At 44.5% G+C, this 24,088-nt stretch overlaps 1 protein-coding gene across 4 annotated transcripts in view; it reads right to left on the bottom strand.

The window, feature by feature from the left end:
* Positions 1-313: 313 nt before the first annotated feature.
* The window catches only part of ATF7IP (activating transcription factor 7 interacting protein), a 73,373-nt gene continuing 49,598 nt past the window's right edge, over positions 314-24,088 (bottom strand). For all 4 annotated transcript variants that reach the window (XM_077278431.1, XM_077278434.1, XM_077278432.1 and 1 more), the window contains exons 12-16: positions 22,414-22,477; positions 21,075-21,230; positions 15,913-16,104; positions 10,261-10,364; positions 314-2,433 (exon numbers count right to left, since the gene is read on the bottom strand). In XM_077278431.1, coding sequence (XP_077134546.1) covers positions 2,017-2,433; positions 10,261-10,364; positions 15,913-16,104; positions 21,075-21,230; positions 22,414-22,477 — 933 coding nt within the window. In that variant the 3' untranslated portion in view covers positions 314-2,016. The remainder of the gene's footprint in view (positions 2,434-10,260; positions 10,365-15,912; positions 16,105-21,074; positions 21,231-22,413; positions 22,478-24,088) is intronic.

Genomic DNA, 24,088 nt, shown 5'->3' on the forward strand with positions numbered 1-24,088 from the left:
ATGGGCCAATTATGTGCCAAGCATCTCCATTTGTTCCTATTATCTAGAGCAGCAATGCAATTCATATTTCATATTTACATGCAATAGCACTACAGAGTAACTTTATCTGTAATGTACCGTATACAGATGGCTACTCTTACCAGTTTTCTAATTTGGCAGTGCCAGTCTTATCATTTATACATTTATCATTGCCACTAAATGAATTATTCCAGCGGCATTTCCCATGATCGTCACAGAACTTATAAATGCCTTAATTCATTTATAATATCCAAGATGGTTCAACAAAGTATCAAAAACCAGCATACCAAAGACCTTGACATTTGTAAAAATATTTATTTACATACAATGTAACAATATCTCTTTCAAGCAGAGAATTTCAACCTGATAACCAATGCTTACCTGCTTAGAATTAAGGATTTTTACATCAAGAATTGGGAGTGTAAAGTTTACAATTTAGAGGAAGAATTTACCAGCTTTAGAATTGTAAGTTTCAAGTTTCTTGCCAATACTGAAAAAGCTCAGTCCTGATTGATTGTGTGCAACTGCAATAACCATTGTACTTAAAAGAAATAGATCACCAGGTACCCCAGCTGACAGCAGCACGATGTAAGGGCATAAACCCCGATTAAAAACCAATTTTATCTGCTGCAGATTTAGCCGTTCTCCGAAAGCTGAGCTCTGTATAATCCAGCCAACACTACTGACTGGCAACTTTTTGATACACACTGCATAGGCAGAAAGTTGCCAGTCAGTGGTGGGGGTGTGGTTGGTTGAACTACATTGCATCAGGTCTATTTATGCTTCAGTGATACAACCTGGTGACAGATTCCCTTTAAATAGATAAAAGCACAATTAACAAATATGCAATAGGATTTGCACTGCACATACAAAGACACCATCTGAGTTTTCAGAACTAACAACACTTGTATTCAAATTCTGAGTAACGTAGATGGAGAAAATCTACACCAATACAAAAATACCTATCCTCACAAAAACAGCGAGGATATACTGTACAATTCATGCAATTTATAAAATAATAAAATTTTGTTTAAGGAGACACAATCAAGTTGTAGAATTGATAGATGTGCGCCAACCAATACAACTGAATGCTCCATTTATTTTTTAAAAACATATTCAATCACAGCGACAATGTAAACTGTAGATAGAGAACTTGTGTGCAAGACAGAACAGCCTGCAAAGTTCAACTATTTGTTTCTTTTTATTTAGAAGAATGGAATAGAAAAAAAAAAAAAAGCAGCAGACACAAAAAGGGAAAAAAAATTTAAACATTTTGAGATTTAAAACAACTGCTCTTTGGCATTGGGGCATGGGAGAATGTAATAGACCATGAAAAAGGGAAAAGTAGAGGCCAAATACTGAAACACAGTTCCTTTTCAAGTTAAGGCACAAAATAAAAAAAAACAGTTCACAAAAAGAAAAAAAACAAACAAAAAAAAAAACACATTAGCTTGTTCATCCTTATTATGTGTCAGAAACAATTGCTTGGTATCACATCCCCAGCCAGGGGGATTAAATACATGTGTTGTCTTTGTGTATGAATAAAACACAAACACTGGATTTTCTATGTAATACTTGTCACCTTTAAGAGCTAAGCATTGCCAAGTATCAAAGCAAGACATTCCAATTTTTATGAAAATTATATAACCAATTATATGTCCTCTGTCAGTAGTTCCTCTTGCACCTCAGTCTTTACATGAGCTGCTTGTCTAACTATAGTTCAGCCTTGTGACTTGGTTTTTGGCCTACTGATATGAAAACTTTCAAGGTTAGTGTAGTCAGAGAAACAAATATAAATCAATTCACATTCTGCAGAAGAATGGTCTTAACTAAGACATTTCAGAAGTTCCTGGCAGAAACGCAAGCTAATTTGTGACAAGAGTCAAGTGCTGTACATGGTCTCCATTACGAAATTCCAGTAGGTCATCTAAAATAATAGATTTCATGCAGGAGATCTTTTCTAATAGGAAGTAGTAGGAAGCTTCCTCAAGTTTTCTTTTAACTGCTCTGAGTGGAGATAACATCTGTTGACTGTGGATCACAAAAAGGCCCAAAGCGGCCATAAACGTCTTTTGCCCGGACAGCAAAATAGTACTTGCTGCCAGAAACAAACTGTGTAAGAGTACATGCCATCGGAAGAGGTAATGCTTTCACTTCCCCAATTTTTTTCCACTGTGATGAAGATGTTGCAGTAGGGTCTTCATGATAAGCGTATAGATGGTAGCTATCGACAATGGCACAGGTACGATCCACCTCCAATACACTCCAGGATAGGACAATTCCATTTTGGCTTTGTACTCTGGCTAATTTCAGGTGAGGTTTTTGAGGTGGAGAAGTTGAGGCAGCTTCAGGAGGAAGGCGTTGGGGTTGAGGAGCTTCAGGAAGTGGTGCTGGGTGGATTGGCCTTGTAGGTTCCTAAGGAAATAAAATTATGATGTTCAGAGGCTTTTAAAATGATTGTTTACAAATAATTTTTAGCACTGCTAGATAATAAAATATACAGGTTCATATTTTTTAACCCCTTCATGACCCAGCCTATTTTGGCCTTAATGACCTTGCCGTTTTTTGCAATTCTGACCAGTGTCCCTTTATGAGGTAATAACTCAGGAACGCTTCAACGGATCCTAGCGATTCTGAGATTGTTTTTTCGTGACATATTTCGTGACAATTTTCACATTTTGAATTTTTATTCTGTTAACTATTTTGTGTCACATAACTCTCTGGTTTAATAAATAACGTTTCCCACCTGTCTACTTTACATCAGCACAATTTTGGAAACAAATTTTTTTTTTGCTAGGAAGTTATAAGGGTTAAAATTTGACCAGTGATTTCTCATTTTTACAACAAAATTTACAAAACCATTTTTTTTTTTAGGGACCACCTCACATTTGAAGTCATTTTGAGGGTTCTATATGGCTGAAAATACCCAAAAGTGACACCATTCTAAAAACTGCACCCCTCAAGGTGCTCAAAACCACATTCAAGAAGTTTATTAACCCTTCAGGTGTTTCACAGCAGCAGAAGCAACATGGAAGTAAAAAATGAACATTTAACTTTTTAGTCACAAAAATGATCTTTTAGCAACAATTTTTTTATTTTCCCAAGGGTAAAAGGAGAAACTGGACCACGGACGTTGTTGTCCAATTTGTCCTGAGTACGCTGATACCTCATATGTGGGGGTAAACCACTGTTTGGGCGCACGGCAGGGCTCGGAAGGGAAGGAGCGCCATTTGACTTTTTGAATGAAAAATTGGCTCCAATCTTTAGCGGACACCATGTCGCGTTTGGAGAGCCCCCGTGTGCCTAAACATTGGAGCTCCCCCACAAGTGACCCCATTTTGGAAACTAGACCCCCCAAGGAACTTATCTAGAAGCATAGTGAGCACTTTAAACCCCCAGGTGCTTCACAAATTGATCCGTAAAAATAAAAAAGTACTTTTTTTTTTCACAAAAAAATTATTTTAGCCTCAATTTTTTCATTTTCACATGGGCAACAGGATAAAATGGATCCTAAATTTTGTTGGGCAATTTCTCCTGAGTACACCGATACCTCATATGTGGGGGTAAACCACTGTTTGGGCACATGGTAAGGCTCGAAGGGAAGGAGCGCCATTTGACTTTTTGAATAGAAAATTAGCTCCAATCGTTAGCGGACACCATGTCGCGTTTGGAGAGCCCCTGTGTGCCTAAACATTGGAGATCCCCTACAAGTGACCCCATTTTGGAAACTAGACCCCCCAAGGAACTTATCTAGATGCATAGTGAGCACTTATAACCCCCAGGTGCTTCACAGAAGTTTATAACGCAGAGCCGTGAAAATAAAAAATAATTTTTCTTTCCTCAAAAAGGATTTTTAGTCCAGAATTTTTTATTTTCCCAAGGGTAATAGGAGAAATTGGACCCCAAATGTTGTTGTCCAGTTTGTCCTGAGTACGATGATACCCCATATGTGGGGGTAAACCACTGTTTGGGCGCACGGCAGGGCTCGGAAGGGAAGGCACGCCATTTGGCTTTTTGAATGGAAAATTAGCTCCAATCATTAGCGGACACCATGTCGCGTTTGGAGAGCCCCTGTGTGCCTAAACATTGGAGTTCCCGCACAAGTGACCCCATTTTGGAAACTAGACCTCCCAAGGAACTAATCTAGATGTGTGGTGAGCACTTTGAACCCCCAAGTGCTTCACAGAAGTTTATAACGCAGAGCCATGAAAATAAAAAATAATTTTTCTTTTCTCAAAAATGATTTTTTTAGCCCACAATTTTTTATTTTCCCAAGGGTAACAGGAGAAATTGGACCCCAAAAGTTGTTGTCCAGTTTCTCCCGAGTACGCTGATACCCCATATGTGGGGGTAAACCACTGTTTGGGCACATGCCGGGGCTCGGAAGGGAAGTAGTGACGTTTTGGAATGCAGACTTTGATGGAATGGTCTGCGGGCATCATGTTACGTTTGCAGAGCCCCAGATATGCCTAAACAGTAGAAACCCCCCACAAGTGACCCCATTTTGTAAACTAGACCCCCCAAGGAACTTATCTAGATGTGTGGTGAGCACGTTCAACCCCCAAGTGCTTCACAGAAGTTTATAACGCAGAGCCGTGAAAATAATAAATGTGTTTCCTTTCCTCAAAAATATTTTTTTTAGCCCAGAATTTTTTATTTTTGCAAGAGTAACAGAAGAAATTGGACCCAAAAGTTGTTGTCCAGTTTCTCCTGAGTACGCTGATACCCCATATATGGGGGTAAACCACTGTTTGGGCACATGCCGGGGCTCGGAAGGGAAGTAGTGACGTTTTGGAATGCAGACTTTGATGGAATGGTCTGCGGGCATCACGTTGCATTTGCAGAGCCCCTGATGTGCCTAAACAGTAGAAACACCCCACAAGTGACCCCATTTTGGAAACTAGACCCCCGAAGGAACTTATCTAGATGTGTGGTGAGCACTTTGAACTCCCAAGTGCTTCACAGAAGTTTATAACGCAGAGCCGTGAAAATAAAAAATAATTGTTCTTTCCTCAAAAATTATGTTTGAGCAAGTAATTTTTTATTTTTGCAAGGGTAACAGGAGAAATTGGACCCCAACAGTTGTTGCCCAGTTTGTCCTGAGTACGCTGGTACCCCAAATGTGGGGGTAAACCACTGTTTGGGCGCACGTCGGGGCTTGGAAGGGAGGGAGCACCATTTGACTTTTTGAACGCAAGATTGGCTGGAATCAATGGTGGCGCCATGTTGCGTTTGGAGACCCCTGATGTGCCTAAACAGTGGAAACCCCTCAATTCTAACTTCAACACTAACCCCAACACACCCCTAATCCTAATCCCAACTGTAGCCATAACCCTAATCACAACCCTAACCCCAACACACCCCTAACCACAACCCTAACCGCAACACACTCGTAACCCTAATTCCAACCCTAATCCCAACCCTAACCCTAATCCCAACCCTAACCACAACTGTAACCCCAACACACCCCTAACCCTATCCGTAACCCTAACCACAAGCCTAATCTTAACCCTATTTCCAACCCTAGCCCTAATTCCAACCATAAGGCTATGTGCCCACGTTGCGGATTCGTGTGAGATTTTTCCGCACGATTTTTGAAAAATCTGCAGGTAAAAGGCACTGCGTTTTACCTGCGGATTTACAGCAGATTTCCAGTGTTTTTTTGTGCGGATTTCACCTGCGGATTCCTATTGAGGAACAGGTGTAAAACGCTGCGGAATCCGCACAAAGAATTGACATGCTGTGGAAAATACAACGCAGCGTTTCTGCACGGAATTTTCCGCACCATGGGCACAGCGTATTTGGTTTTCCATAGGTGTACATGGTACTGTAAACCTGATGGAAAACTGCTACGAATTCGCAGCGGCCAATCCGCTGCGGATCCGCGGCCAATCCGCTGCGGATCCGCAGCCAAATCCGCACTGTGTGCACATGCCATAACCCTAACCCTACCCGTAACCCTAACCCTACCCCTAGTTCTAACCCTAGTTCTAACCCTAACCCTAGTGGAAAAAGAAAAAAAAAATATTTTCTTTATTTTATTCTTGTCCCTACCTATGGGGGTGATAAAGGGGGGGGTTTATTTATTATTTTTTTTATTTTGATCGCTGTGATAGAACCTACCACAGCGATCAAAATGTACTTTGTAATGAATCTGCCGGCCGGCAGATTCGGCGGGCGCACTGAGCATGCGCCCGCCATTTTGGAAGATGGCGGCGCCCATGGAGGAGGCGGACGGGCACCGGGAGCCTCGGTAAGTATAAGGGGGGGGGAGATCGGGGCACGGGGGGGGCATCGGAGCACAGGTCGGAGGGGACTACGTGACAGATCGGTGGCTTGGGGGGGGTCACTTCAGTATTTCCAGCCATGGCCGATAATATTGCAGCATCGGCCATGGCTGGATTGTAATATTTCACCAGTTTTTTAGGTGAAATATTACAAATCGTTCTGATTGGCAGTTTCACTTTCAACAGCCAATCAGAGCGATCGTAGCCACGGGGGGGGGGGGGGGGGGTGAAGCCACCCCCCCCTGGGCTGAAGTACCACTCCCCCTCTCCCTGCAGATCGGGTGAAATCGGAGTTAACCCTTTCACCCACTCTGCAGGGACACGATCATTCCATGACGCCACATAGGCGTCATGGGTCGGATTGGCACGGGTTTTCATGACGCCTACGTGGTGTCATGGGTCGGGAAGGGGTTAATATTATGTATCAAACAGCCATAACATTAAAACCAGACGCCTTATCGTTTAGAGTCCCTTTTATCTCTCATCCATCAAGAAATGGACTTCACAATAACTCTGGCACTAATACACTAGCAACTTTCATGTCTTATATTTGATCTAATGCCAAGTCAAGATTAGATTAGATTAGATATGGATCTAGAGAAATTGGAAGCCAAGTCATAACCTGGAACACGGTCCTGTTCCTCAAATCATTTCTTTAGCTGGAGATAACCCCCTCTACAAAAAAGGAGGCTGAAGTAAACAGAAAGCTGCTGAACATAATAAGTAGGTACCACCATGGCAGAAAGTGTTGGCATCCTTGAAATTGCTCCAGAAAATTATTGTGGAACACCACAACAAAAAATGGGAAAAAAAAGCAATTTGGAAATAGTTCCACACAACCCCCAAAATGGGCCATACAAAATTGTTGGCACCTTTTCAAAATTGTAGCTAAACATCTTTGTTTCAAGCATGCGATGCTTGTTCAAGGTCACAAGTCCATGTCCAGAGATCTTGATGGGTTTTTTTTGTCCACAGTGCACAACATAATCAAGAATGTTACAACCCATGGAAATGTAGCTTATCTCCTTGGACACGGACGGCAGAGAAAAAAACTTAATAAAAGGTTGCAACGCGGGATAGTCTGGATGGTGGATAAGCAGCCTTAATCAAGTTCCAAAGAAATTCAAGCTATCCTGCATGTTCAGGCTGTATTGTCAGAGTGCACTATCCGTCCACATTTGAATGAAATGAAACGCCATGGCAGGAAAAACAGGAGGACCCCACTGCTGATTCAGATATAAAAAAGCTACACTACAGATGGCCAAACTGTATGAAAGCCAAAATCCTTCTGGGAAAGTCTTATGGACAGATGAGACCAAGATAGAGCTTTTTGGTAAAGCATATCATTCTATTTACTAAAAATGGAATGAGGGCTACAAAGAAAAGAACAGTACCTATAGTCAAATATGGTGGAGGTTCAAAGATGTTTTGCTACCTTTAGCACTGGGTGCCTTGATTGTGCAAGGCATCATGAAATCTGCAAATTACCAAAAGGATTTTGGGTCGCAAGTTAGTTCCCAGAAAGCAGATTTTGCCTCCCGAGTCATAGGTGTCTTCCAGCAGAACAATGACTCCAAACATACTTCAAGAAGCACCCAGAAATGGATGGAAACAAAGCGCTGGAGAGTTCAAAAGAGGCCAGCAATAAGTCCGGATCTAAGTCCCACTGCAGAGAGATCTTAAAATTGCTGTTGGGAGAAGGCACCCTTGAAATATGAGAGACCTGGAGAGGTTTGCAAAATAGTCCAAATTTCCAGTTGAGAGGCGGAAGAAGCTTGTTGATTGTTATAGGAAGTGGTTTATTGCAGTTATTTATTATATATATTATTTATAAGGGTGTGCAACCAAATTTGTTGAAAGCCATCAATATTATAAAGCGCATTTTTGGGTGTGGGTTGTGTGTGAAATTAGGTCCAATTTGTTTGCTTTTTTCCCCTCAATGTTTTGGTATTGTTCCAAAACCCACAAAAAAAATGAACATGTGTATAACAAACCATGTGTAATTGCAATAATTTTCTGGAAGAAATTCTTATTTCTGGAACAATTTCAAAGGGTGGCAACACCTTCGGCCATGACTGTATCGTGTTGAAGTAAGCACAATTGGTAAAGGTGAGCAGATCGTTTATATGATATATAGGGTGCTTTCATTTTATGGTGTCCTAGTTGAAACCCAAGATAAATAGGGAATTAAGTGAAGAGAGAAGAAACACGCACGGCAGGTATATTTGTCATCCATACTAGATTAACAAATGGCTACGCATTTTGTTACTGGCCACTGCACTATGAGCTGAGGGAGGCACTTGTACAAACCTGAGGAATTTATACGCAGGATAAAAGCATATCAAATTTAGGAATGGATTCTGCACCTGTAGCATAATACATACCACAAGTTTAATGAGATTGTCAATATTACCAAGCTTACTTGATTTGTAATCCATTAAGACTCTGACATTTACAAGTGCTAATGATGGATAAATATAAGCGATATGCATCATGGTGATAGGAGCGGTACAGCCCTGTACTGGTGTGATCAGGTGTAGGAACCCGGCTGATGTACATAGTGAGGTTCCTGCTTAAAATGTTACGATTGGAGAGATCACCAATCCCAGCAGTTTGAGCCTACAAGAAGGATCTAATTGTAGGACTGAATTTTTCCTTTTTTTTTTGTTTTGTTTTTTAATATTTAAAACGGCGTTTGAAGAAAGGAAAATAAAAAAAAAAGTGTTACAATACGGCACCAAAAAAAAAATGAAATAAAATTATATATAGATATATATATATTTTATACTATTAGCTTTTTACGTAAAAATCAAGCCTTAACATAACTTTCTAAAGAGAAGTGTAAAATTTATGGCTTTCATAACATGACTGAATTTTACCATGACTGAAAATTAAGTTATCGTGTTTTGTGGATTACAAGACGCACCCCCAAATTTGGGGAGGAAAATAGGGAAAAAAAATGTTTTTTTCTAAATAAAATGGTGAGTGTTATAATCCACTTTTGCAATGGCTTACCTGAAGGGCAGCAGTGGTGGAGCGGAGTCCCAGGTGGAAGGGTCGCGGCTTGCGGAGGCAGGAGATGCTACGGGCTCCAGGCTGCTAGGAAGGGGTGTCTGGTGATAGCAGGAGGAGTCGGGCTATGGCTGCGAGTGCCAGGCTGCAACGACTAGATGTACAGTGGTGCAGGGGACTCGACATTTTGTGACAGCTCGGAGCCCCGCACCTTCCATACTTTCTAATGAGCTAGACTCCGGGAAAATAGCCGCCAAAGGAGGCACATTTACAATTGAGATCTCACTGCAGAAATCTTAATTTGAACATGGCCCTGCTCCGGCAGCCATTTTCCCGGAGTCCACTGCATAGAAGTGTTTGGAAAGCACATGGCTCCCAAAAAATGTCAGCGGAGCTCCAGTGCCGCTGAACACCTCGTCGTACCAGCCTGGGGCCTGCAGCCCACCTACTGCTGCCGCCAGAAGCTTCCGGGAGCTGCAAACTTGGGATCCCGCTTCACAGCAGCTACAATTTGGATTATAACATGCACCCCCATTCCCCCCCCCCCCCCCCCCAAAAAAAAAAAGAGCATCTTATAATCCGAAAAATACTGTATATTCTTCTGGGATCTGCTAATGTCCAGTCTCCAAGGTAATAAACACTCCCCAGAACTGACAGCCTGCTGAGCGTAGAGCAGCCTGTCAAAGTGCAAGGGAGAAATTATAGCCATGTACACTGTGTAGTGAGCGGTGACTAAGCACTCCCTGCACCACCGTAATAGTTGATGTTAGGGAGAAAATGGTTATATTCTCCATGCTTCCTCCTAAAACCTTGCTTTCAAAAAAACAGCCTAACATGATTTATCTGCTATTTACCATCAGATTATCACTTTAACATTAAAGGGAACCCATCTCCATCAAAACTTCTTTACCTGCAGCTAATTAAAGCGTGAGCTGGTACTTACTTGTGGAGGCCGATGATGAACTGTGAGCTGTGGTCCAGCAGAACCTATAGGAATCCCATTATTTACTACGTATGTAGGAGTTTGTGGCATTCGTACTGATGATCCTAAACAGTTCAAAAAGAAAGAGAAATTAGGGTTTCTCCTTTGTATTGTCTGATTTCTTACTTCTTGTCCAACAGGACTTTAGGACTACAACATGGTATAACAGCTAGAACAAAAGACACAGATGTTTTAAAAATATGGGGAAGAATGATCGCACTAAAGCAGCATGATACACTTCAAATAGAAACTGTCTGCTTTATACAGCAATACTGAATGTTTCACACTGGGCAATCATGCAGTCTTTGCGTCCAAATCATTAGTATAATCCTATACTATTGTTAAAAAGAGGGATATTCATTTGTGCGCATAGGTGTAATTATTAGTGATGAGCGAGTGTCCTCGTTGCTCGGGTGACCTCCGAGTATTTGTTAGTGTTCTGAGATTAAGTTTCCATCACCTCAGCTGAATGATTTACAGCTATTAGCCAGGCTGAGTACATGTGGGGGTTGTTGCCTCGTTGCTAGGGAATCCCCACATGTAATCAAGCTGTCTAGTAGCTGTAAATCATTCAGCTGCTGAGATGAAAACTAAATCTCCGAACACTAACAAATACTCAGAGGTCACCCGAGCAGAGTACATGAGCTCATCACTAGTAATTATACTTCTGCTAAACAGGAAAGAACCAATAAAACCTTTCCATTTTACAGGGTTAAAAAACAAAACATTAGCTCTGTACTAGAAGCTCAGCAACTTGGGGTTTAAAGAGGTGTGAGGTGGTTTTGTTCTCAGTTTTTTCCTGATGACCTTATTTCCAGATATTCTGCTATTCTAATGGTGGCAGCTCATGTATGCAGACACCATAATGCCCAGAAGATGCAGATTTTTTCCTCTCTGCATGCCTCCAATCATTAGACTAATGGTGGTGGCTGGTGCATTCAGGTACACAGCGCACTCAATGGGAGAGATTTATCATAGAATAATATGCCACAATTCTAGCACAATTTACAACAAAGATTATTTGTTTTAGACATTTTCTGTGTTTTGCTAGGCTAGTGGTGTGGGTTTGCTAAAAGGGGACATGGCATGCTAGATAGTTTGTCTTTCACCCACTTAAACTTTGCTGGAAATGGAACATGAATAAATGTGAAATGTTTTACTCTAAAAATCTTCTGAGGCTCAAAAGTAAACCAAGCTGATGGTTGCTGAAAGCCTGCACAGACATTTGTAAACTATCAAACAAAATGCGGCAGATCTAATATATAATTGCCTAGAATACTACTTCCTGCAATTTGTGCCAACTTCCGTGGCTTTGTCCGGAGCTAATGTCCGGAGATAAGTGACGTCACCAGTGTCCTACACCCAGGCAGAGCACAGTGGCCCCAGGCAGAGCACAGGGGCCCCAGGCAGAGCACACACCAAATCGGAGGCCGAGGGGCCCCGCCAACCAAATCGGAGGCTGAGGGGCCACGCCAACCAAAGCGGAGGCCGAGGGTCCCCGCCCACCAAAGCGGAGGCCGAGGGTCCCCGCCCACCAAAGCGGAGGCCGAGGGTCCCCGCCCACCAAATCGGAGGCCGAGGGTCCCCGCCCACCAAATCGGAGGCCGGTCCCCGCCCACCAAATCGGAGGCCGAGGGGCCCCGCCCACCAAATCGGAGGCCGAGGGGCCCCGCCCACCAAATCGGAGGCCGAGGAGCCCCGCCCACCAAAAGTAAGTGCGGCCCCAAAAGTAAGTGCGCCCCCGGGTGCAAAAGTAAGTGCGCCCCCGGGTGCAAAAGTAAGTGCGCCCCCGGGTGCAAAAGTAAGTGCGCCCCCGGGTGCAAAAGTAAGTGCGCCCCCGGGTGCAAAAGTAAGTGCACCCCCGGGTGCAAAAGTAAGTGCGCCCCCGGGTGCAAAAGTAAGTGCGCCCCCGGGTGCAAAAGTAAGTGCGCCCCCGGGTGCAAAAGTAAGTGCGCCCCCGGGTGCAAAAGTAAGTGCGCCTCCGGGTGCAAAAGTAAGTGCGCCTCCGGGTGCAAAAGTAAGTGCGCCCCCGGGTGCAAAAGTAAGCGCGCCCCCGGCCCCGGGTGCAAAAGTAAGCGCGCCCCCCAGTCCCGTGTGTGAAAAGTGCTGCTGTAAAGCTGGTAGCGCTGTTCAAGCACCATGTATTTCCTTCAGGAAATGCCCATCTAATATATAATTGCCTAGAATACTACTTCCTGCAATTTGTGCCAACTTCCGTGGCTTTGTCCGGAGCTAATGTCCGGAGCTAATGTCCGGAGCTAATGTCCGGAGATAAGTGACGTCACCAGTGTCCTACACCCAGGCAGAGCACAGGGGCCCCAGGCAGCATATGGGGCCCCAGGCAGAGCACAGTGGCCCCAGGCAAAGCACAGTGGCCCCAGGCAGCATATGGGGCCCCAGGCAGAGCACAGTGGTCCCAGGCAGAGCACAGGGGCCCCAGGCAGCCTATGGGGTCCCAGGCAGAGCACAGGGGCCCCAGGCAGCCTATGGGGCCCCAGGCAGAGCACAGTGGCCCCAGGCAGAGCACAGGGGCCCCAGGCAGCATATGGGGCCCCAGGCAGAGCACAGGGCCCCAGGCAGAACATGGGGCCCCAGGCAGAGCACAGGGGCCCCAGGCAGAACACGGGGCCCCAGGCAGAACACAGGGGCCCCAGGCAGAGCACAGGGGCCCCAGGCAGAACATGGGGCCCCAGGCAGAGCACAGGGGCCCCAGGCAGAACATGGGGCCCCAGGCAGAGCACAGGGGCCCCAGGCAGAGCACAGGGGCCCCAGGCAGCATATGGGGCCCCAGGCAGAGCACAGGGGCCCCAGGCAGAGCACAGGGGCCCCAGGCAGAGCACAGGGGCCCCAGGCAGCATATGGGGCCCCAGGCAGAGCACAGTGGTCCCAGGTAGAGCACAGGGGCCCCAGGCAGCCTATGGGGCCCCAGGCAGAGCACAGGGGCCCCAGGCAGCCTATGGGGCCCCAGGCAGAGCACAGGGGCCACAGGCAGCATATGGGGCCCCAGGCAGAGCACAGGGGCCCCAGGCAGAACATGGGGCCCCAGGCAGAGCACAGGGGCCCCAGGCAGAGCACAGGGGCCCCAGGCAGCCTATGGGGCCCCAGGCAGAGCACAGGGGCCCCAGGCAGCCTATGGGGCCCCAGGCAGAGCACAGGGGCCCCAGGCAGCATATGGGGCCCCAGGCAGAGCACAGGGGCCCCAGGCAGAACATGGGGTCCCAGGCAGAGCACAGGGGCCCCAGGCAGAGCACAGGGGCCCCAGGCAGCATATGGGGCCCCAGGCAGAGCACAGTGGTCCCAGGTAGAGCACAGGGGCCCCAGGCAGCCTATGGGGCCCCAGGCAGAGCACAGGGGCCCCAGGCAGCCTATGGGGCCCCAGGCAGAGCACAGGGGCCCCAGGCAGCATATGGGGCCCCAGGCAGAGCACAGGGGCCCCAGGCAGAACATGGGGCCCCAGGCAGAGCACAGGGGCCCCAGGCAGAGCACAGGGGCCCCAGGCAGCCTATGGGGCCCCAGGCAGAGCACAGGGGCCCCAGGCAGCCTATGGGGCCCCAGGCAGAGCACAGGGGCCCCAGGCAGCATATGGGGCCCCAGGCAGAGCACAGGGGCCCCAGGCAGAACATGGGGTCCCAGGCAGAGCACAGGGGCCCCAGGCAGAGCACAGGGGCCCCAGGCAGCATATGGGGCCCCAGGCAGAGCACAGTGGTCCCAGGTAGAGCACAGGGGCCCCAGGCAGCCTATGGGGCCCCAGGCAGAGCACAGGGGCCCCAGGCAGCATATGGGGCCCCAGGCAGAGCACAGTGGCCCCAGGCAGAGCACAGGGGCCCCAGGCAGAACATGGGGCCCCAGGCAGAGCACAGGGGCCCCAGGCAGAGCACAGGGGCCCCAGGCAGCATATGGGGCCCCAGGCAGAGCACAGTGGCCCCAGGCAGAACATGGGGCCCCAGGCAGAGCACAGGGGCCCCAGGCAGAGCACAGGGGCCCCAGGCAGTATATGGGGCCCCAGGCAGTATATGGGGCCCCAGGCAGAGCACAGGGGCCCCAGGCAGCATATGGGGCCCCAGGCAGAGCACAGCGATATTTTGGACCACTGTGCGGTGTTTCAGACCCCCTGTGTGATGTCTGGGGCCCTGTTCTTAAGTATATTAAAGATTAAAGTAACGTATATTAAAGTATATTATAGATCAAATTTGACACGTTTATGAGCACCATTGAGTGATATACTCAAGAATGACATAATTTTTCAACATTTTATGGTTTCAAACTGTAAACACTCAGTTTTTTTTACTTCAACCAGAAAACCTTAACGGTTCATAAAAAACTTGACTGTTCAGGATATGATAAAAGTCATAGTATTCTGAATCTTTAACTTATAAAGATACCTTTACATGGGGTGATTATTGGTTCCAGAGAGGCTTTCGGCCGATAATCGTACACATGGCTGGTGACAGGACAATACAATATAAACGTTCAAAGGTAAACACTGATAACATTAAAATCTAATATATAATTGCCTAGAATACTACTTCCGGCAATTTGTGCCAACTTCCGTGGCTTTGTCCGGAGATAATGTCCGGAGATAAGTGACGTCACCAGCGTCCTACACCCGCTCAGGGTGGACAAAGATATATGCCTTCGTGGTGCACGGCACTTTTCTGATTGGTTGCCGCCTGCCGCGAGCGACCAATCAGAAATGTGCCGTACTGTCAAGAGCTGGTGAGTGCAGCCATTTTTTGTTCTTTCTTACTATTATTTATTAATTGTATTATTCTTACATTTGAATAAATAAAGTATATATGGATTCTAGACTCCCGATTCTTTAGAATCGGGCTGCCATCTAGTTTATCATAATGGTATATGCCACGACTGTCAGCTATATGTACTGTAAGAATTACAGTACTGAAAATCTGCCCCAATGTGAAGCTGTGTTCAAGAGTTCACAATGACAGAACAGATTTCAGGCGTGTATAATGGCTTTTACAGCACCACATATATATGCACACACGACATCAATATGCACAATATAGTAAGAGAAGCATCATGGGGTAGAAGACAATTTCCCCTAAATTTGACTGACTAAATTGATATATTCCACTAATGAAAAAACAGACCATGTTCTCATGTAGCATAAATTCTTTTTAGTTTTTTTTTGTGTACAGAAAATCAGCATTTAACAATTCAAGGAAAGTGGATGTGATTTCATGAAAACTCACACCCACTAAGCGTTTGAAGATGCTACACAACTGCATTTTTTTTTTCATATAGGTTTCTACACTGAATCTGAACAAAACGGTTTAATTCTGCACAGAAAGGCACACACAAAAAACCCACACCTCACGTAAAAGCAAAGTAGTCAAAACAGATTGCAATTGTGCATTTTGGTGTGGACACCTGCAGAGAAAAAAAAAAAAACGCAAAAAAAAAGTATTTTTGGACATGTATCGAGGCCTTAGAATGTAGTATTCCAAACTTGAAATTCTGCTCTGCTGTTTTAGAAAAGCTTCAGTCACAAAAGGGTTAATGGTTTACAACATCCATACAAAGTTTAAAAGAAAGCCAAGATGTGAACATGTTAAGATATTTACAGTGAAAGCATGTCCAGCATTTCCTTACCTCCTGTCTGAGGACTGATCTGTCGCAGATTTTGGTTTTGCATGGCGGTGTTGCGCACAGGGGTCTGCACAGGTACAGTGGGGAGCGCAGTTGTAGTGTAAACCATGTGTGGATTGCTTGGTGCTCGAGGAGCTGCGGCTCTTGGTACAGCCTGAGTCCCTGGCCGTTGTGTTATATTGACTGTTGTCTGCGCTAAAGAGGAAGCAATTAATGGGCCATTAAATTTTATAAATCTGGTCATTAATATGTAAACTATTATATACTAGCATTCATACAGGTATACAAATCATTACACATCTGTGTACACCTTGCAGTTATAAAACATTGAAATACATTTTTTTATTTGACCAATTTATATATTAAAAAAAAACAAACAAACAAACAAAGCAATTTTGACTTAAAGATTTGTGTTACAACTTTTATATACAGTGAAATAAGCTGCTCGATGATAATTAAGAAGAAATAAATACAGGATTAAAAGGATGCCTTAAAGTGGATGGGGGTCCGGTTGCTGGGACCCTCATGGATTGCCATAACGGGGCTCGGTTATTCCCATAGGAATGGAGCGACAGTGTGCATACCCGACTGACATTCTATTTTTAAGGGACTGCCAAGCACCGTATTCTACTTTTTCTGGCAGTTTTCATGATGTGGCAGTTGGGCATACGTACTGCGGCCCTATTCTAGTGGGGATAAAAGTGCCCAGTTGTGCTGATCAGTCACTGGATCCGACCAATCTATAAGTTGACACCTATACCTGGGACAGGCAATAACATTATGTCACCACATAACCCAATATAATCAGAGAGCTTGCATGTTCTCCCCGTGTTTGAGAAGGTTTCCTCCCACATGCCAAAAAGGCATGCTGACAGAGCATTTAGGGTATGTGCACACGTTGCGGATTCTCTGCGGATCCGCAGCGTTTTTTGAGGTGCAGAAACGCTGCAGATCCGCAATTGATTTAAAGTACAATATAAATCAATGAGAAAAAAAAAATGCTGTGCACACTTTGCGGAAAATGCGCTGCGGTTTAAAAGAAGTAGCATGTCACTTCTTTTTTGTGAATCTGCAGAGCTTTTGTACCCATTCCATTACAGAAAACCGCAGAGGTAAAAAACGCAGCAAATCCACAAGAAAACCGCAGCAAAAATGCACAAAAAAACGCAGGAGCGTTTTCTGCCAGGAGAGAAAGAATCCGCACCAGAAATTCCTAAGCCTAATCCGCAACGTGTGCACATAGCCTTAGAATGAAAGCCTCAGTGGGGACAGTGATAATGATGTCTGTAAAGAGCTGTGGAATTAATAGCACGATCTAAGAGTAAAAATAAATAAACTTAGTCATGCAAGATATTTCTATAATTGCTTAAAAACAAGATGTGCTAAGCTCTGTAAATAAATAGGAAAACTATTTGGCAAAATCCTTTTGGAAAAAGTGCAAGGAAGCTGGCGGTTTTTATAAATATTCCTACTTTTGCCCATCCTCTGAACATTAAGTGGTTCTGCCTATACATGCTTCTCCAAAACCTGGAGATTGTCTTCTATACAAAACCTTAACGCTACACTCCCATGATGAGCTTCAATAGGTGCAGAAATTCTGCAGCATCAAATTACCCTGTTTCCCCGAAAATAAGACACCGTCTTATATTAATGTTTGCTCCGAAAGTTGCACCATGTCTTATTTTCGGGTGGTGTCTTATTTTCTCAAAAAAAATAATTGACTTTTTAAAAAAAAACAACAAAAAAACAAACAAACATTTAATAACAGAGCAGCGTATGCTGAACAGTAGTCCTTACAAAACAGTAGAATCAAATAAACTGTGAATCGTATCAAGAATTTCTTGTTACTACCGTATAATTACAGTATTTCCATGTACAACATGTAAAACAACGAACAATGGTTCATTTAGTGATCTCAATATTTAATAACACAAAACAAGATTTCTTCAGTGACAACCATATCTTCTGGAACATCATCATAACAATCTAAACTCTGAAGTTCCTGTGGAATTTGTGACTCCATTTCTTTCAGAATCATTGGCCCATATCTCTCATGTCTAGCAATAGCACGGTCCTTAAATGAGCACTTCTTGGCAAGGTAGCCTGCTCGTAGTGCATTTGCAATGCAAGTGTCAGTGATTTTCTCCCATGAATTCTTCACCCAAGTCACAATCTCTGGCAGTTTAGGTTTCACACAGTTTCCACGTTGATTTCTCTCTATTCTATTTTCAATGTAGTCATTGATTTCCACACGCAAATTGTCCTTGAATGGCTTGTTAATGACGATATCAAGAGACTGGAGATAAGCCGCCATTCCTGCAGGAATCATTATTTGATCTATTTTTCTCTCATGAAGGAAGTTCTTCATGTCTTTGGCACGATGTGTGCTGGCTGCATCCCAGATCAGCATTCCTCTTTGGCTCCCTTGCATAACAAGCAGCAGCATTAAATCGACCCACTTCCTTATAACTGCTTGTGTGGCCCAGGCTTTTTCAGTTTCAGGAATATAAATGCCTGAACCACATTCAATCTGGTCTTTCTTGCCCTTTGAAATGAGTAAAGGTGGGACTTTTGTGCCATCCAGACGCATCGCCAAAATACAGGTAACACGTGCACTTTCATAAGCAGTGGAAGGAACGTACACTGAGGAGGCACCTCGTTGTTCAATTGTTGTTTGAGATGCTTGGCCCATAAACACTGCAGTTTCATCCATGGCAATCATGTTGGAAAGATTGTATTTAGAAAAGTCAGCGTCATCAACAAAGGTCTTGAAAGCAAATACGTGTTTAATAATTTCAGCATCTTCCAGCCTAAAGAGTGTTGTGGATCTTCTCAAAGACCGTTCACTTCGTTGAAGGAAGGTTATCCAGCCAGTGTTGTGATGCCTTGAATTCTTCAGGGGCAATTTCAAACTGTGGTGCCATTGCAAGAGCAAATTCTTGAATCTGAGCCCTAGTCACAACCAATGTCTTTGCTCTCCTGTCAGCCACCCACTCACAGATCAGGTCTTCCAGCTCAGAATATAATGGTTGCCGACCAGATCCAACCTTGACCTTTTTAGCATTTCCACTGTCCACTTGTTAACTGAGGTTACCGTAAAGCGCTGCGGAATATGTTAGCGCTATATAAAAATAAAGATTATTATTATTATTAATCTGCTCGCCATTTTTGGACCAATCGGACACTCAACATTTTCTCTTTGCAGAATTCAGTAAGATTTTTGCCCCAAGATTCTTCTACGATTCCTTTTTTGTACTCGACGGAATAGCTCTTTCTTTTAGCGCTCATGTCTAGGGGTAAATATATACCGTATCACCATTGTTTACGGTATTTTTTACAGTACGGTACTTTACGGTAGACCGTTCAGCAGAAAAGCAGACAACAAATCAAAGAAACACACCATGGTACGGTACTGTAATTGCCCGACTCCCACACAGGGCCACAAAACATAAGGGCTCTAAAATGGCTCCCACACACTTTCTGGACACTGTAACGCTACCGTAACAATCACCCACAGCAGTTCCTTTACAGTAGCAGCCCTATCATCATTTTGCAGCCCAAAATAGTCACATCATCCCATTGCAGCCCTCATCATCCCTTTACAGTCCCCAATACAGCACCCCCATCATTCCATTACAGCCACCATCATTCTACAGTACAGTATTGCAGCCTCCCATCATCCCGGTATCCCACTGCAGCCTCCCATTATCACAGTATCCCACTGCAGCCTCCCATGTGTGTACCGTAAACACACACCCTTAGGCTACTTTCACACTAGCGTTGGTACGGGGCCGTCGCGCTGCGTCGGCCCGACGCATACTGTGCAAGCGCCGCACAACGGGGGCAGTGTTTTTCCACGCATCCGCTGCCCCATTGTGAGGTGCGGGGAGGTGGGGGCGGAGTTCCGGCCGCGCATGCGCGGTCGGAAATGGCGGACCGTCGGCACAAAAAACGTTACATGTAACGTTTTTCCTTGCCGGCGGTCCGCCACAACACGACGGTTGCGACTTGTGTCAATACGTCGCAATGCGTCGCTAATGTTAGTCTATGGGGAAAAAACGCATCCTGCAGACGACTTTGCAGGATGCGTTTTTTCACCAAAACGACGCATTGCGACGTATGCAAAAAAACGCTAGTGTGAAAGTAGCCTTACACAGACACACACCCCCATACACAGACACACACTCACTTTCTTACTGGTTTCCGCCGCGGTGCTGCTTTCAGTGCTTTGGTGGTGCAGGAGCCCTGGGCCAATCACAGCCCAGGAACAATCAGAGGCTATGGATGATGTCAGCTGGCCCATGGTTCCTGCGCTGTGATTGGCGCAGGGCTCATGGGCAGAGATTGGCACACAGCTCCGAGGCTGTGATTAACTCCTGCGAACAGCGCGGCTCCAGTGGCAGGCACCGGAGAGCACCGGACTGCGGGAGCGAGACAACTGCATGCCCCATGCACAGAACAAGGTGTGCCTTATTTTTTATTTTTTTTTTTGGGGGACACTTATATTAGCAGGCACAGTGCTCCCCCTAGCATGCCTTAATTTCAGGGGGGCGCCCTATTTACGGGGAAATACGGTAAATTAGGTAAACTTGCGTTTGTATTGCATGTTTTTTTTCTGATTACTCATGCTTTAAATAAAGCGGCTTTGTTTTTGATACTTCCTGATATTTGGCTTTGAGAAAACTTTGATACTTAGGTGAAGATTACAAGTGTCGGATGAGTTTCCAGAGCTGAAAGGCACCAAAAATCGCGTGTGCATTTTTACCTGAGGATTTTCTGTATTTAATGTAAGTCTATGGAGAAATGCACATAAAGTTCAGCGTACCATAAAGAGAAATTGGAACGCTGAATATTTGAAAACACACACTGTGGGTCAGTTTACACTGACTTAAAAAAAAAAAAAAAAAAAAGAAAAGAAAGGGCATGAGATTTGCTGGAACTGTAAGACGCTACGATTTTCAAGCAGCAAAAATATCCAGCATCAAAAACTCACTAAAAGCTCATCATGGGAATGTAGCATAACATGTAAGGCTAATGTAACAAAAAGGCAAATAATAAAGCTGAAGCGGGATTGACCACAACTATTGGAGTCCAGAAGCTTGGCATTTTTCTTTTTATGCAAAAAGGAGCACAGGTACTGTGATGACATGGACATTTTCTCTTACCTGTGGGTAAAACATGTATAGTGGCCTGAGGAGGAAGACCAGCAGGTGCAGGCGAGGTCTGCACAGTGTTTGTCTGCACAGGCTGTGATTGGCGACCCACTGGTTGTGATGACTGAACAGTTGCAGGTACAGATGAGGGGTTAGTCCTTCTTGAATCTTATTTAAAAACAAAATAATTTTAGTTTTCATATGTAATATTCAATATAAGTTTTATTTTCATAAGACAATAATGCAAATATATCACATCTGTTAGGCTGGGTTCACATTGCGTTCCTGGCGTCCGTTAGACGGACTACGTTACACCGTGGCATAACGCAGTGTAACGTAGTCCGTTAACGCCGCCATTGAATGCAATGTCTGACGCATCGCTAGTGCACGCCCACAATGGGCATGTGCTAGCCATGTGCTGTCATTGAGTGACGGACCCAGGGACGCGGGCTGCAGCATTTCTGGGTCCGTCACTGCTAGCGCAGATAGAGCTAGCAGATGCTCTACCTGCGATAATGCAAGTGCCGACGTTACATCGCACTAACAGCAGCCCGTTAGCGTATGTGCTGAACAGGCTGCTGCTAACGCAGTGTAAACCTAGCCTTAAAGTTTTAGACAGAATACAAATTTTCATTAGAAAATACTAGTTTTGGCACAGTTTTGTGCAGTGCCTCAGATTTCAGGTCACATTTAGCTAAATCACACAACCTTTCCTTGAGTCAGAAAAAGTATCCAAGACCCAATGAATCCAGATCAAGACGTTAGAGGTCTCAGCAAACTAAGCCAGAATTCTGGGGAATCCTCGGAAATCTCCAGCAGTATTTGTAGTCAAAGGTGTTGGAATGGTATGGGTTCACCTGCGTGGCCGTCAATAGATAAGACAGGAATCCAATAATAGTAATAATCATCATCTTTATATAGCGCCAACATATTCCGCAGCAATTGATCCAAAGATCAATTGCTGCAGTTTATTGGTCAACGTGTTTCAAAGTTTCAAACTTCTTCATCAGGACAAGACCATGGTAATCAATGGTTGCCCTAATGAAGAAGTTTGAAACTTTGAAATGCATTGACCAATAAACCGCAGCAATTAATTTTTGGATCCCTGTCTTCTCTATTGACGGCAGCGCAGGTGAACCCATACCATTCCAGCACATTTGATTCCTTCCTTGTGGGCCTGCAGCAGCTTAAGCCTCTTTCAGTCATTATGTACACAACCCCATCAGGTGAGCAGGATAGGCAGTGTGGAGGAGAATATTCACTGTCTAGATAAGACTCCATTGCACTTTTTGTTCCTTTATTCCTTTTCAGGAGTATTTGTAGGCATGGACAAAAATGTGGAAATACTTACCACGAGTTGACATTTCAGCATCTTCATCATCCAGTGTAAGATCAATAACACTAGCTTTACCAGCCTGAAGGGAAAAAAAAAAAAAAAATGTTAAAAATTTATACTCCACATACAATTGAGCTACTCAAAATATCAAACACTTTACCTATGAAATTGAAAGATAATAATTCAGGAAATTTTATGCAACTGTTATTTTCTTTTAACCCTAAACTACTCTTGATAACCTGAGATGAAGTTCCTACAGGAGAAATGTTTATATACCTCCAAATGCCCCAGAAGCCAACAGCTGGTGGAAAGGGATTCAAGCATCCAAACCCCAGAGTTAATCTGAAACATCAGGAGGAAATGAGCAGCCTGCCGCAGATATGACTTTCTCTTGATGTTCGATTCATCCAAAGGTGGGGAGAGTGAAGCCAGAGCTTTTTGGTTGCAGGGAATGCGTGACAATGTGATGTGAGCCCTGGGAGGGCAACTATAAGGGTATGTGCACACGTTGCGGATTTCTTGCAGAAAATTCCTGAAGAAAACCGGAAATTTTCTGCAAGAAATCCGCATTTTTTTTTTTGCGTTTTTTTTCCGTTTTTTTCGCGTTTTTTTAGCATTCTGCAAGCGTAATTAGCTTGCAGAATGCTAAAGTTTTCCCTGCGATCTGTAGCATCGCTTGGAAAACTGACTGACAGGTTGGTCACACTTGTCAAACATAGCGTTTGACAAGTGTGACCAACTTTTTACTATAGATGCTGCCTATGCAGCATCTATAGTAAAAGATAGAATGTTTAAAAATAATAAAAAAAATAAAAAAATGCTTATACTCACCCAGACATCTCACCGGCGTCCGTTCCGTATAGCTGGTCTGTGCGCACAGGACCTCCCGTGACGTCACGGTCACGTGAGCGGTCACATGACCGCTCACGACCAATCACAGGACAGTGACGTCATTCGGCGAGGTCCTTCAGCGCACACCAGGTACAGAAACCGAACGGCAGCGTGCGAGGAGGCGGCAAGACATCGAGGGTGAGTATAGGACTGTTTATTATTTTATTTCTTATTTTTTGACCACTTATATGGTGCCCAGTGCGTGGAGGAGAGTCTCCTCTCCTCCACCCTGGGTACCAACCGCATATAATCTGCTTACTTCCCGCATGGTGTGCACAGCCCCGTGCGGGAAGTAAGCAGATCAATGGACCCCTAGGTGTGCGGAATCCCTGCAATTCCGCATTTTTAATGAACATGTTGCTTTTTTTTCCGCTATGCGATTTTTTCGCGGAAAAAATCGCAACATTTGCACCAAAAATGCGGAATACCTTGTAAATAATAGGAGGCTTATGTAAGCGGTTTTTTTCGCGTTTTTATCACGTTTTTATAGCGAAAAAACGTGAAAAAAACGCTAACAATCCTGAACGTGTGCACATGGCCTAAGTGTATAAGTGTTCTTTTACTCTGGGCAAACATACTGTTTGAGAAGGGGATGTCCGAGTAGCTGACAAACTGTTTATTAGACAGGTTGGGAAAACTGAGACATATTAAAAACAAAAGGATACAAACTTATACCTAATCACTGGAATTCATCAATATATTATTTTGATATTTAGATATCTTGAAGACTAACACAGTGATTTCACACTGTCATCTAGATTCTTCCACCTCATTTCACAGAACTGTTTTTCCCCCTTTG

The sequence above is a fragment of the Ranitomeya variabilis genome, chromosome 8 (assembly GCF_051348905.1).
Source record: "Ranitomeya variabilis isolate aRanVar5 chromosome 8, aRanVar5.hap1, whole genome shotgun sequence".
Lineage (NCBI taxonomy): Eukaryota > Metazoa > Chordata > Amphibia > Anura > Dendrobatidae > Ranitomeya > Ranitomeya variabilis.